At 46.8% G+C, this 14,729-nt stretch overlaps 1 protein-coding gene across 16 annotated transcripts in view; it reads right to left on the bottom strand.

Moving 5' to 3' along the window:
* Positions 1-3,144: 3,144 nt before the first annotated feature.
* MSI2 (musashi RNA binding protein 2) overlaps positions 3,145-14,729 on the bottom strand; it is a 251,924-nt gene continuing 240,339 nt past the window's right edge. For 5 of the 16 annotated variants that reach the window (XR_012588490.1, XM_074595967.1, XM_074595965.1 and 2 more), the window contains 3 exons: positions 7,372-7,526; positions 5,364-5,441; positions 3,145-3,362 (listed from right to left, as the gene is read on the bottom strand). Coding sequence is in view for 15 of the 16 variants with exons in the window: in XM_074595967.1 (XP_074452068.1) it covers positions 5,400-5,441; positions 7,372-7,526 (197 nt within the window). In the remaining variant the exon portion in view is untranslated. Of the gene's footprint in view, positions 3,363-5,363; positions 5,442-7,371; positions 7,581-14,729 lie in introns of all 16 variants that reach the window. The other 11 variants (XM_074595960.1, XM_074595958.1, XM_074595956.1 and 8 more) reach the window with 3 other exon arrangements.

Consider the following 14,729-nt stretch of genomic DNA (forward strand, 5'->3'; position numbering starts at 1 on the left):
CATTTCGCACAACTGGATCGAAATCTCGCTCTTTTTGGTCACTCCGGGGGCGGGGAGCAGGCCCGTATGAGATATTTGGAAAGAAAAGGGCAATACGCCTCGGAAGGATCCTTCCCTCGCTGTGCTTGACTAAAACAAAGGTGGAGCTGAACCTTTGTGCTGAAAAATTTACAATAAAACCCCCAAACAAACGAACAAAGGGAAAAAAGAAGAACCCTTCGAAATGGATTTCTAGATGAGTGGGGGACTAACGTGAACCGTAGTCTAGGTAGCCACATCAAAACATATCGGATTCCACGACATTTGTGCTATGGGCCACTGGGACTTCTCAAAAGGTATATAAACATCTAAAACATATTCACACAGATTAGCAATTTCTTCTGAGCATTCTTAAAAAAATATTTTTTTTTTTCTCTTAGTAAAATCGTTTTAATATACCGTGCCTCCCTCTTTTAAAAAATAAATTAAAAAAATCCAGTTTTGCATATCTAGCATTAGCATTTAAGGTAGTATGGCACATCCCCTTTCCAAAGTCAAGGGTGGGGATCTAGAAATGCCTTAGGAGTTTGCCAGCATTTTTAACATTGTGAGACCTTTGGTTAGTTGAAACCGCATCAGATCAGCAAAAGAAAAAAAAAAAACAACAAAAAAGAAAAAAAAAACAACAAAGAAAAGAGGAAAGAAGGAAAAAAAAAAAAAGGAAAACCTTCCCAAAAATTATTAGCATTTTTTTTTTCTTAAATAAGAGAAAGTTCTATCCTTACTGGTCCTAAATCTGAATAACTACATCTAAATTTTTAACCTTAATTACGATACACCTACCAATATGTACTAGAAGAGGAAGAGAGAAAGAGGGGGGGAAAAATTCACTACACTAGCATCAGGACAGCACTCTTACAAGATAGCCATTTTATACACTATTAACATACAACAATGATCAACAAAGAATATTCTATGAGGTGACAGGGAATGGAGAGGAAAACCAACTGGTAGTACAGTACATCATCAACATTGACAAAATAGCAATAAAAAATTCCCTGACGGTACATTGAATTTCAGGGAATTTGCTTTGTTGTGTGTGGTTTTTTTTTTTTTTTTTTCCGTTTTTATTTTTTAAAGAATTGTTTTATTTCTTTTATTACTCGATCAAGTCTCAATATTTAAAAAGCGTCCAGCATTTTGCTTAAACCTGGTTGTTCTGAAATAAGAAAAAAACCTAAAACATTACATAAAAAGCATGATCCTTTTTTAAAAACAAGAAAAACAAGGTTTTCTCCTTTCGGTTAGCAGTATGGTGCCTTGTTTTTGTTAAAGATGCCTTGCTCTACCTTGTCTATTGAATGTCTACATTAGTCTACTCGTTAGTAAAATTTACAAAAATAGGAGTGCAGCAGCTCTTTTTAACAAATGTCGCATTCAGTGTCTTATACTGGCTGTACCTAAAGTACCAAATTTATAAACGTAACAATTTAAAAAAATATTAATAAAACTTGTCAATATTACGTTAAAAAAAGAAGAAATATATCCACACTACAGTATGTTCTTAATGCCACCTACCATGTTGTACTTCTAGTTTGCTGTTGCAGGCCTATTTACCAATATTAAAAAAATTAAATTAAAAAATATCCTTCATAAGTTTCCTCCCCCAACAGAGGACCATATATATAACAGCCAAATATTAAACATGTGCAAATAGGAAACTGTCAGTTTTTCCCCTACCAGTCACAGTGCAATGATGTTTTATACTTTATTTTTTTTTTTTTTAAATTCTGTTTACAACTACAATAAATTAAAATCTTCCGTTGCTTCTAGGGTGAAACTTGTAGCACTGAGGTATTCCCAAAAAAAAAAAAAAAAAAAAAAAAAAAAAAAAAGAAAAAAAAAAGAATAAAGAAACCAAAAACCGAAGTTGCTTTCCTAATTTGTAAATACAGGAAATAATGGATTAACAAAAAGGTAACGACGCGAGCTGTAGAGCCGCTCTGCCCGCAGCGGTGGGTGCGGAGGGGGGACCTGGCCCCGGAGCAGCTGAAATGACTGGACAGCAAGTTGATCTAGTTTAAAACAACTTAAAAAAAAAAAACCAACCCAAACCATAAAGGTGTGCTTTGAACCGTAAATGCATTAAATAGGAAAAGAAAAAAAAAAAAAAATAAAAAATCGTAGCTTCTTTTTCAGTCTTGGGAAAAGCAGGTTTTAAATTAAAAAAAATAAAAATAAAAAAATAAAAATAAAAAATACCACGAGACTGTTCCTTTGTAAGCTGTGCACGTCTGAGAGCGCAGATGCTGGTATGACGCTGGGAGAGCTGGAAGGGCCACCAGGGCTACGGAGCGAGCGGAACAGCGTGTGCATCACCCAACTCCCGCGGGCCAGCTCCGGCAGTCCGTCAAAAAAGTCTACAACTTCCTCTTTTTTTTTTTTTTCTTCCGTTTTTTTTTCATAGAGAAACTGCCTTAGGCTGACTCCATCACAAAAATAGGTTTGTATTTCTCTTTCTTAATAGTTTATATGTAGTTAATGGAATTGTATTTACAGTATTTTTCTTTTTTTTTTTTTTTTCAGAATTCACAATTTCAAAAAACCTTATATCACCTCTTTCAACAAAAAAAAGCACTTATAGAAAAAGGACGCACAAAAAGTTTGTCGTCCTTGCCTTATTGCCGAAAATAGAGAGAATTAGGTTAACGAAGACGCCACAAACGAAAAGAAGGGCCAGAGAACCTGCTGCTCACCCGCGCTCCCCCCCACCCCCCCACCCCCTGCGCCCTGCAAGGCCACCCCGAAACCGTGCCCGCCGCCGGCTCCGCTCCCCCTGCCAGCCCCGGCGGCCGCAGGGCCGGCACCGGCGGCTGAGCCTCCTGTCACCATCTCAGCATCCTTTAAGCAACAACGACTACGTAAAACAGAAGGGAGAAGGAGGAAGGAGGCGGGGGGCGAGGGGTGGGGGGGGGAGAAAAAACCGAAAGAAACTCCTTAATATAACAGTTACGCTATGGTTAGGCTCTTGCTAGATACACAAAGAATTAGAACTACGTGGCTACGAGACTATGTCAAAACGCTACGAAAAAATGTGGTTTGGAGAGGTTTAAAAAGAGAAAGGCGGGGGGGAAAACCCATCAAGAAAATAAAACGAACAAGAAATGGATTTTATATACATACTTTTAAAAGCTGTTGTTTTTATAGTACAGCAGATTCATGAGATGATGAGAGAGATTTTAAACAACCTAAGTCCGTCGAGTGCCACCTCCCGTTTGCCTGCGTTATCGGTGATGATGTCGTGCTCAAAGTCTGACGAGATCACCCAAAGGTGGGCCCGCTCAGAAACTTCGCCCCGTCTTGCCCGGACATCCAGAGAGACTCTGCGGGGAGAAGGGACGGGGGACAGGGAGGAGAGAGCGAGTTAAGAGGATTTAGTTAAGGAATTGGGATTTTTAACAAAAAAAAAAACCAAACAAACACCAAGTGTTTGCAAACGCAGCACGCTCTGATCCGCACAAGGCTTCGGTAAAATGAGTTTTTTCTAACGGCACGGCTAAAGGACTTGAAAGGCAACAAGTTCTACACGGGCACGCTGCAGCGGTGGTGATTTATTTTATACCGCAGGCTCCAGTTTCTAACGCTCTGCTCCTGCCGGTGCTTAACGTTCAGATGGAAACAAATATTGTGGGGCTGTTTCTGCGGCGGCCGCTCACAGGGCTGGCTGCGGCGAGGAAGGCACGTCTTTTTGGGGGTGACCTCCAAAACCCGTCCCCAACCAAACGGCCACGCCCGGAGCCACCAGTGCCACTGGTGCCACCAGCAGCTGTGCGGGATGGGCCGGTCCCTGCCCCGGGGACCTGCGGCTCCTCCTGCCCTGGGGAACGGGGGCCGGCGAGGGACCGGGCAACTCGGGATGCGCCGCCACAATGGAAATTTCAAACTCAGTGGTCCTTGAGGAATTAATAATAAGGCTCATTTCCCCTTCTCAAAATCTATTTTAATTAGTAATGAGCAACATTAAAAGCACTTTCTGTTTTTAAGTCATTAACGGTTTGAGTCTTAATACTGGCCAGTAAATGATGGTTACAGTTTGATGTGTTGTGGTAAGTGTGAAATGATTACAATACATTAATCTGATGAACGCTGCCTTTACTGCAGCGTTATTAGCGTGAACGATGATGTTCTGCCGAGGTCTCAGCCGGCCTCGGGTACCACCTCCTTATTACCCAGCCTGACGGCCCGGAGAACGTGAAGGATGCTGACAAATTGATCCGGGAACGTACACGGATACGTGCAAATAATAACTGGGATTAAAGCAAGAGTGCTTACGCCACTTTTTTTCTTTCCAATAAAAAATACTACTCGGTGGAGCAAATCAATTGACGGAGCAATTTCAGGTAATCTTGGGTGTATGTGGGTAGATGAAGAGTAAATAGAAAACCCCTTTATCCACTAGTATTTAGGTATAAACCTGTTTTTATACAATTTAAAGCCTCCCAATGTTTTCCACAGCTCCTAGCCCCCTGTCTAACTATAATTCTAATTTCATACACCGATTTTGAACGTAAAAGATGTGACATTGATCAGGCAGTGCCGGGCAAAAGGCAGAGGAATAAACTCTGTCACATCCACTGCATTTGTCTGTATGGACTAAGAGCTCTAGAGGTAAATCTGTGCCGTTTAATGGGGGGTAACTTCTGTTTTTCATTGACTGAATTTTCTAATCTACTCTGTTCTCGGTGTAGGAATATTTGTTTGCAAAGATGAATATGCCAAAGGCCAAAAAAATAATAAAAAAAATAATTTAAACATTTAATTAACTTGAGCTTAGTTCAAAGGGTAGGAAACTGGCAGCGATCCAAGGATGCATTACTCAGGTAATGTCTTTAATTTAATTTGCTTAGGTTTAATTTTTTTTTAATCTTGATAATTGCTCTATGGTTACTAGTTACAATGTTATCTTTTAGCTGTAATATTTGGTATAGCACTTAATTAAGAGTGATGGTTTCTCCGTAAGAAAGCAGCGGGGCTCGTCTATTTTCAGACCGGTGCATTGGTAGCGGATCCATAATCCCCATCGGGACGCTCTCAGCTGCCACTTGGTCCTTTCCCCACAGGTTTCTGGGATCGCTGGTTTTTCTGCGGGGTTTTTAACTCTCCAAATTATTGCACTAAGCGTCGTGAATACGAAAAAGGAGGTTTAGCTCCCGATCTGTCTTCCAGTTTCCAACCCGTGAGATTGATTCAAATAACATAAATCACAGAAAGGAATGATTAAAGGCCAAGGAAAGACGAAATGAAGATAAAAAATTGTTCACTTAAAGTAAATACAGGGGAGATGGTAGTTTAGCACAAAGTACAAATGGTATATACTGTAATACCTCCAAGTGAGATGGCAACCAACCATGTGTAACGTTTCAATGGTATCCATTTGTAAAAGCCGTTGCAATCAAAGGTCCCTAAAATTGTACAATTGTTAAGTTCATCAGTGCTCTATACATGGGAACAGATGATTATTAATTTTGGCAAGAAATTATCAAAGGACTTGAAAGACTGTGTTGCCAGCATGAATAGGTATTTCCGAGAGCTGTTCTGGTCACCAGTGACCCGGGTGCGCTGGACCCTGCCGTTACCTTTCCAAGACCGTAATCTTCTCATTCCCCCAGCTGCAAAAATAAGCTTGGGGTTTTCCCTTCTTTATTTTTAAACCAGGGTTAGTAAATGGAGAGTGTTAAGTAAATATATATGTAAAAAAAAAAAAAGCTACGGGGTTCTTTGCAGTTATTGGGGGAAAATAAGAGGCTGCCAATCTGCAAGTCAAATACAAATCGTCCTTTGGAGAAGCGTTAGTGCAGACAAATCTGGATCCCCAGGCTCGTACCTCGGACACAATTACTTGAAAAAATCAGGTTGTCGTCGAGGCCAAAGTGCCCAAGTTTTCAAGAACAAACAGGTCTTTTTCTTCAGGTGAAAAATGGAAAATAAGAGGTGTTGTAAGTGGTGAGAGATGGCAGTTTAAATTGATGTAGCTCTTAGCAGAGCAATAATATTGCGTGTTTGGTACTAGAATTGATCCAAAGGGATTGTCAAGTCCCTGGCGTGACCACGGGAGGGGCAGGACCAGGATGGGAGTTGAGCACAAGGGCACAAACGGAGGTAGCGGGGCGTTTTTTGTCTTTTTGGGGACTGGTTGCTTATGCAATTAAAATAACAGAATTTCAGGAACGTTGTCTGCACTACGCTCCCGCTCCCCCCACCCATCCCATTCGGCCAGAGAGTGAAATTCTCCGCTCGGTTTGCGGGGTCTTGGGGGAGCCCTCTGTACTTCGCCACCTTTATCGTACGAGAGGGAAAAAATAACCAATCTCATCGTTTTACTACAAAAAGGGAAACGACTTCGGTCGCAGTTTTTCTGCTTGGGAGAGTGACAGCCACCAACGAGGCCCAACCACATTCATGCTAACACACACAGGTAAAACAGCGCGATCGGAAAACCAGCATGCAGCTTTGTTAAGCAAATCTCCATCGCCCATCATTAGTGAGACTGCAGACCCGCGCCGCGTTAAAGAGGCACTTTTCCAATGACTTGACAACGGACCGGAAGCGTCTTACTGGTAACCTGCAGATTTTAAGGACTTTTAGCAATGCTGTGACCAGCTGGAAGTCACCCAGGAGGTCAGCAAATGCCAGCGTCCACCCCGGTTCGCAGGGATGCTGCAGTTGGAGGGACAGGCGGTGGGGAGTGGGACAGCCCCATGGTGGGATGGCTGTGGGCAGCCCTGGGGTCCCAATGATTGAATTAATGAGCTGCTTTTTGCTCATTTCATAGAATCACAGAATGTGTTGGGTTGGAAGGGACCCTTAAAGGCCATCTAGTCCAACCCCGCTGCAGCCAGCAGGGACATCTTCAACTAGATCAGGTTGCTCAGAACCTCATCCAGCCTGGCCCTGAATGTCTCCAGCCATGGGGCCTCCACCACCTCACCTCCACCATTTAGGTGGAAGCAGGGACTGGTGCGTTGTCTGCAAATGGGCGCATCAGCCGGGATGGGCGGTTGGGCTAATAAAAAGCCCGTATAGATGAGCAGAAACTTTAAAGCCCATAATTATTAAATATTTCCTTTTGGAAATTGTCGAGTCTGGAGGGCAGAAGGCGTCAGATGAGCACTTCTGGCCGAGTTGGGAACTGGAGCGGCGCAGCCCATTGGCAGCTCCAGCGGGTCGGGCACAGCTCTAGCAGGCTACGGCAGCAAGGCGCCACGCTCGCCGTCAGGTCACAATTAACAAAAAAAACCCAACGCAACCCCCCTCCCAATCATCATTAAACAACGAAACACCCCCGCCGCCCTTGACCGAGACGCCGGGGCGGCAGCTCTGGTCGGTACTTACGGCGATGCCGTGGCCGAAGCCGGAGCCCGGCTGCGGGCTGGCGGCGCTTATGTAGTTACCCACGCCGGAGTCCTGGCTGGCCGTGCCGTAGAGGTCCGCGACGGGCCCTGGGCTGTTGGCCCCGGGGAAGCCTCCGGGTCGGGCTGGGTTGGAGCCTGCCGGGGAAGCGGGTGCGCCAAAATTCGGTTGAGCACTGTAGCTATTCAAGACTGGTGTGCAGAGAATAAAGCTGGGTATGAGGCCAGACGCCGGGCATGCACCGTTATTACAAAGCCAAACACCAGAATAAACAGCCTAGGCCCAACTTCTAACACTTAACCAAGGCCATGCGATAGGAGAGCAAGTACTGGATAAGAGTCAGCCCGTACTACTACGAAGCTTAGAGCTCCAAAAATATATATATGGATATATATAAAAAAAAAAGAACAATCATTCAACACACTACTGCAACCAGAGACTGGAGGTGCTCATTTTCACCAAATTATCACAAAATATAATAGATATTTTTCAACATCTGACTTGATGCTCATGCAGTAGTAACAAGTTCTCTAGGTCTGGGCACGCCGAGACAGCATTCACATCCCATGCAAACTACAAAGGAACTAGTTTGAGACTACACATTGTGGTAATATTGATATTAAAATGTTGACAGCAAATAACTTCAATCGCGTCTAGGAAAATCGTTTTTGGATCCATTCGATACTTTTGAAAAAAAACAAACCCGCCCTTTTAAATCAGTAAGCTGTAGAAATAGTTCAATAGTAGATTTTTAAATTTTCTTTAAATGGTATGGAATGGAACAGTTTGGATTTTTTTTTGTTAATATGACCAAGGAGAGTGTTGTTTTATTTAATTTTTTTCCTTTTGATTTGGAGAGCGAAGACCTACCTTCGTCTCCAAAACCATGCTTGGGACATCAACCAAAATTAAACAAATAAATAAAGATCAAAAGCAAAAAAGAATTCCAGAGGGTGTATGACAACTCACCTCCTAATGTGGAAGTAAAAGAAAATTTTTTTTTTTTCCTCCCTTTATTTTTTTTTTTGAGACAGAAAAACAATGTAAATAAGAATGATACTAAAGAATAAATTTAGATATTAAAGCATGTTAGATGATCAGGCTTCTGGCATTTCTCACATTTGCTCTTGGATGTAGGATTTATGAGTAAAAAGTTTCAATGCAAAAGAAAAGTTAGCGGACTAGGAGGAGCTGGATGGAAATGGCTTGCGGGAAGCTGGAGCTACACCTGAGCGGAACTCGCAGGGTCCTTGGGGAGCACGCGGGGACCCTCCTGCCCGCACCCACTACTGCCTCACCGCATCCCTGCCGCGGGCAGCTACCGGCAGCGCCGAGGCACTCGCTGCAAACGGCTAACGGCCGATCTCCCGGTCACCAGGGCCGACCTCCCGGTCACCAGGGCTGTGCACGCTGCTGCACATGCGCCTGGGGAGGGGACAAGTCCAGTGGTGGTGACGAACACCGCAGCCGCCCCGGGCGCCTCAGCTGCAGGTATTGGTACCACCAGGCACCCGGCCCACGGCAGAGCCCATCACCTCCGCGTTTGAGGCTGCGCCAAGATTTCTTCAGCCTTTTCCTCTGGCTGCGACTTCCCGCGTATCTTCATTAAGCACTAAAAAGGGTTTATAAAGTTTGACAGCCTGCAGTAACCCTCGGCCGCTAGCCACAGGTCAGAGCCGTGCTGACCCACCGCAGGGATGGAGACCAGCCCTGGAGAAAGCCCTGCTCGCTCGCCGCGGGCAGCCCCAGGGAAGGCTTTGGCAGCACCTTATGTGGGCTGCGCTGGGCTCAGCCTGGGCTTGCTGCTGGGCTACCACCTCTCCTGCCCTGGCCCCTTCCCCCTGCACCGAGAGGTGTGTCCCCCCTCCATTTTTCAAATGAATGAATGAACCGGTCAAAAAAAAAGTCAACCCGGTAGCTGTCGGCTCTGCAATGACAGGAAAGTAAATTTTACAAAATAAACTATTTAATGCGGCTCTGAACGGGTAGCAGGGGAAAGTAAGTAGGACATCTAAGCTAGCAAGTTAAAAGAAATAAGGCATGAGAGAGTAAACAGATTTTGGAATTCACTGGCAAACAAAGTGCCTTTTTTATTATTAAAGATTAAATGTCAAGATAACATTTGGCCTTCTCACTCATGAAGAAAAATATCCAGCTGAGATGTTCAAAAGCCCTTTATTACTATAAGCTAGCACTTTTTTTCCCTTTTCTTCCTTCTGGTTCAATAAAGCGGATGCGAGTTTTACTGCCAAGTCTCACACAGAAAACCCAGTTGGCCGCTCGGAGCAAAGGCAGGAGCGCGGCAGAGGGACGGGGCAAGGCAAGGGGGGGGGATCCTGCTACTAAAATACTCCTGCACCCCACGGCGGTGGGGCCAGGGAGCCCATCGTGCCCCACAGCCTTGGGGCCAGGAGCAGGGAAGAGCCTCAGCCCCAGGCAACTGCCCGTGCGATGCCCGGAGCCACCTGCTGCCGTGGCCATCACGGGGAGGAGCAGCGCGCACTGTGCGCTGACAGGCTGTGGCCATGCCATGGCTACCAGGACAGACACACAGACAGACATCCACCCCGTGGGAGAGTTTTGCATCATTAACCCGCAACCACAGAACCGTGCATGAGGGACAAGGGGACATGCTTTGCCGTGTCCTGAAACCTCACAAATGGAGACTGAGGAGCCATGGAGAGAGGCTCTGTCCCCCAAAACATCCCACCCTGGCCACTGTCATTAATGTCTCTAAGAAGACTGGAAACACCGGCATTCATACATGCAGAAAGAGCTGGCAACCGGTTATTCAAAAGTCCTTCTGATTCTGGGTATCTAATGTAAGAAAAAGACAATTTTCTGTCCACTGAACACCAGTTGAACTCACACACCACTCACAGGAGCACCTGCAGAAAAAGGGGCACCCCAAAAGCCCGCCCGCCGCTCCATCGCCCGGGAATTGCCGCTCGGAGACTGGGACGCACCGCTCTGCACGCCTGCGGAACGGCTGCCTGCAAACCAGCGCAGAGAGGGCTGGAAGCTTTCACAGAGCCGACACTTTGCTCCAGACCCAATAAATGAAACAGAACAGCTCTCATAATTACTAGGAGGCTAAGCGCTCCTCAGAAAGCCGTATTTTAACGATTCACTCAGCCATGGTGAGTTGCTAAATATTTGTCTCCCTACAATAGCTGCACATAAGCTCACCTGGAGCCAGAAGCACTTTTACCATCGCTTTGGAACAACAGCAAAGGGACCTTGAATGACTTTCCCAACATGCAAAATGTGATGCCTTCTGGAAAGAAATACCTGGAAACAGATTTGTTTTACACAAACCTGGAATAATCCGAGACTAAAATGAAGAACACGACACCTACCCCCAAGTCCCCCCCAAATCCTCCAGGCTCCAGATACTGTTTCAGTCCTCCAAGAAAATTTAAGACTCTTTGGAGATGTATCTTTATGACCAAGTTCCCGATGTTGGCTCAGTCGCCGGAGGAGGCAGAAGCTGTCCAAGAGCCACGGCTGCTGTGAGCTGCGGGAATCGCAGAGCGTTAAGATGGATGCCCTGCAGGCTGGAAGGAATCTGAGAGCTTCCCCCGGCCACTGACACCCTGCGGTCAGAATGGGAAATAATTAAGGGCAGAAGCTCGGGAGCACATTGCTGAAAAACTGCCAGGGGATTGCGCTGTCCCAGCAGAGGGGAGGGAATCACTGACCATGTCTTGATGCCAGTCAATGGGGACCAGCAGCAAAGCCCAACCTGTTGCCTGGTCCCACCAGAGGTACTGGCCAAGCTGACCAAAGATTTCCTGACTTTGGTTTGCTGGCAGGACTCATCAGACTGATTGAGCATTACCTGGGGCTTGGCAGGACCATCTCCTCTCCTTCCAAAGACTGCCAGCCCAGGAAGTCCTGGTAGTCAAAGTGCCCATTTCCAACATGCTCTGAAAGGTTCAGGTCCAATTTACCGACCAATTGCACAGGAAACCATCCTGCACCGGACGTTCTCACAGCTCTGAGACTGCGGCAAAGTGCCTCCAACTCAAGGGTTTCCCCTGCACATAATTCACAATCCCAAGTGTCACCAGGAAGCCCTGTGATAGTTCAAGATCAGGAGAGATAAGGAAAAGATTAGATATGTCTGTAAGTCACAGCTAACCAACTTTTGTCTTCTTCAGCCCCAAAACAACCCTCTGGGCTAGAGAAGCTCCTTCCTACACCTATGGAGATCAGGAGACAGCAGCCAAGAGATGTGGCAGTGATGCGAACCAGGAAGTTTAAAGACTTGTTTGCTTCACTTTGAATTTGCTGTGGTTTTTCTTACGGAAAAGGCTCTGAGCCTGTAAATTTTGATCAGTAAGTGAACGTTTGCCAGCAGGCCAGAGGGACAGGCTTTGGGGAGCCTCAGGCTCTACCCTGCCCAGTGCCACGGTGGCTTGGGGAGCACTGAAAAGCAGCGAGGGAAAGTGAGATGGGGCACGAGATGTTGAAGCAAATGTGGGTTCATAAAACAGCCCCAGAACAGGCTTTTTTAAATGCAAAGTGTCGGCGATGGAGGAGTTGGGATCTGCTGTGTATGGCTGGCACAGCAAGAGGTGGACCTTGTCTGAAGGGGTGGCTGGGAGAGCCACGGCAAACACTGGTACTGCCTCCATCTTCCAGAGGTGATGGGAAGAGACAGAGAAATGCCCTTCCTGACAGGGCTGGAAATGGATAAAAGGAGCTTAGACTCGGTGCCGTGCCACAAACCGCTGAGAGCGTTTAGTATTTACAGCACCAGGTTTTGCTACAGCAAAAGCCAGGGTTTACTGTAATTCCCTACTGCAGCACGCACCCACACGGGGGTCTCGTCTCGGGAACATGTTTGGTGCAACCATGCCTGCTCACTGCACCCTCTCCTCTGCCCAAGCTGCATCTCCTCACCGGAGAATCTACTGAAAGTCTTTCTGCTAAAATAAATAGGAATTTGGAGAGAATTTTAAAATGCATCCATAACCTCGAGACAGTGCTTCAAGGAGCAAGGCTATTTTATTACTCGCTCATCTTGGCGTCCTTTAGCAGAGCCGTCTTTACCCACATTTAACACGCGTGGAAGACGCTTCTCAACGCAACGTTCAGCCAGCAAGTGGTTTATGTCAAGGAGGCGAGAGCTGGAGCCCGAGGGGCAGCTGGCAGCCCGGGTTCATGCGGAGGCAGGAGGCTCGGTGCTACGGAATGCTCTGCGGGGAGCAGGGACGGAGCTCGCTGGAGCTCACTTATCAAGTGCCTTCTCCTGCAAACTGCCATGTTAACACAGATCCCGCTCATACATTAATCCGCGTTCAACAAGAAAGGTCACCATTGAAAGATAAACTTTCTCTCGATGAACTCTTGAGAAATTTCTTAAGTCAGGATTCGTTATGACATTTGCCTTAGCGAACGGCGTATTACACTAACGAGGATCCAAACGCCTCGCTGCAGGGGCGGAGAGGGCAGCTGGGTAAAGCACAACAAATCAGATGCTGGAATCCCACCCAAATAAACTCAATTCAGCCATGAATGAAGAAGGGAAAGGGAGGGAAAGTGAGAAGAAATGTAAGGATTTTGACATTACTGTCCTACAAAGAGAACTTGCGTGGTACCGGGCTGATGGGCAGTCCCTTAGGACCTAGTAAATCAGACATGATGACAAAGCAACACTTCTAAGCCTCGCTAAAGTACGTTGTATTTCAAAGGAAATAAACCAGGTGAAATCCGTACAGAGGTGTAAGACAGGCACTGCACGGGGACCGCTGTCCCCCGCAGGCAGCCCACACGGAGCCTTCGGTGACAACACTGTTCCCTCTCCCACAGCACCAAACCCCAAAGACTTAACCACCATCGCAGAGGGAAGACTGGCTCCTACAGCAGTCTCTTCACCGGTAACTACTGTGGTTTTGCTTTTTTTTTAAACACATAACAAATACGGATATAAAAAAAAAGAAAGGTGAAGACCGGTGCAAAACGCGGTTAGAGAAGCTCGTGGCTGCCTTCCCAGCCGTGGTGCACAGGCAAGAAAAACCTCACATTTGCAAGAAACCACCACACGATTTACTGGATTTCCTCTTTGAGAAGAGGCAGGGTACTTCAGGATGAGATACAGTACCCCTTTACCACAGCCAGAAATACGTTTTGCGCTTGAGAGAACAGCTGAGAGCAGAACGGAGCTGGCTGGAGCCGCCCCAGCTCCTCCCCATCGGCAGGCACCCGTGTCCCCTGCCTGCGCCCCACAGCGACGCGGCTGCGGTAACGCTGGGACCCCACGGCTGCAAGTGTGCCTTGGCCAGTACTAAACCAACACCCCCAGAGACCCATCTAACGGCACTCGATGGCCGCCTGCACCTCCTGGAGAGGGCTCCTCGTCCCGAGTGCTCTGCCTGGGGAGGGGCTGATCTCCCTCCGTACTCCTCACCTTCTTCTCAAGCAGCTCCTTCTCATCAGAAATTCGCTTTTGATCTCCTGCCAAGCATTTTCTACACCCAGTGCTGGTCATCTCCAGCGCTTCTTTCCTCCAAGGCCTCCTTGCTCCTGCCTTGTCCCACCGGCCGCGGGGTGGCTTTCTGTACAACCGGGCTTCTTGACAACTTGTTGATCCAGCACTCTAATTTCTGGATGACTCTCTCATCTACCATAAACAGCCATGCACAATTTGGCAGGCATTTCTACCATCAGTGTTTATGATAATAACTACACGTGCTTGAAAGCAGCAGGAAATTTTCAATATAACTATCATTAAGACAAAATGCTTTAAATCAAAGCCGTTACCCACTACCAAGACTCAAAGCTCACAAGATTAGGCTGGTTTTCTATCTTTATGAAAAATTCATACAACATGCTGCAAACATCATCTTCCAGCTCGAAGGAGTAAGTGATATAACAACACTGAACGCTGCCGACAGGGATGGAAAGGGGCAGGGGTGGGGGGCACAGGGCAGGGAGGTGCCGTTTGGCAGCGGCCCGGCGGGATGAGCCCATGGAGAGCAGGCACCCCGGTCCCGTCGGCAGCAAGCGGATGGTATTTACCTGCGCACACTGCTGCCTGTTCCTCTGCCCACCATGGGTTCAGCAGAGCAGCAAAGCAGGGTCCCAAGCAGCCCAGCTGGGACAGGGAACTACACCACAGTCTGGAGGCATTTAATTCAACGCACTTAGGATTTACCGCTGGATTTTAAGAGATGATTTTCATGGAAGGACTATCCCCTGTTACCCAAGCATCCAAACCTGCTGTGCTGCCTTTGCAACAACCCAAGCGCAAGCGCTGCAGAGGACATTGCAGTAAAACCGCGGCGACTGGAGCAGGGAAGATCGCCCCCTTCCTTGGGGAGCCCATGTGTCCT

This window comes from Larus michahellis, chromosome 7, assembly GCF_964199755.1.
Source record: "Larus michahellis chromosome 7, bLarMic1.1, whole genome shotgun sequence".
NCBI classification, from domain to species: Eukaryota; Metazoa; Chordata; class Aves; order Charadriiformes; family Laridae; genus Larus; species Larus michahellis.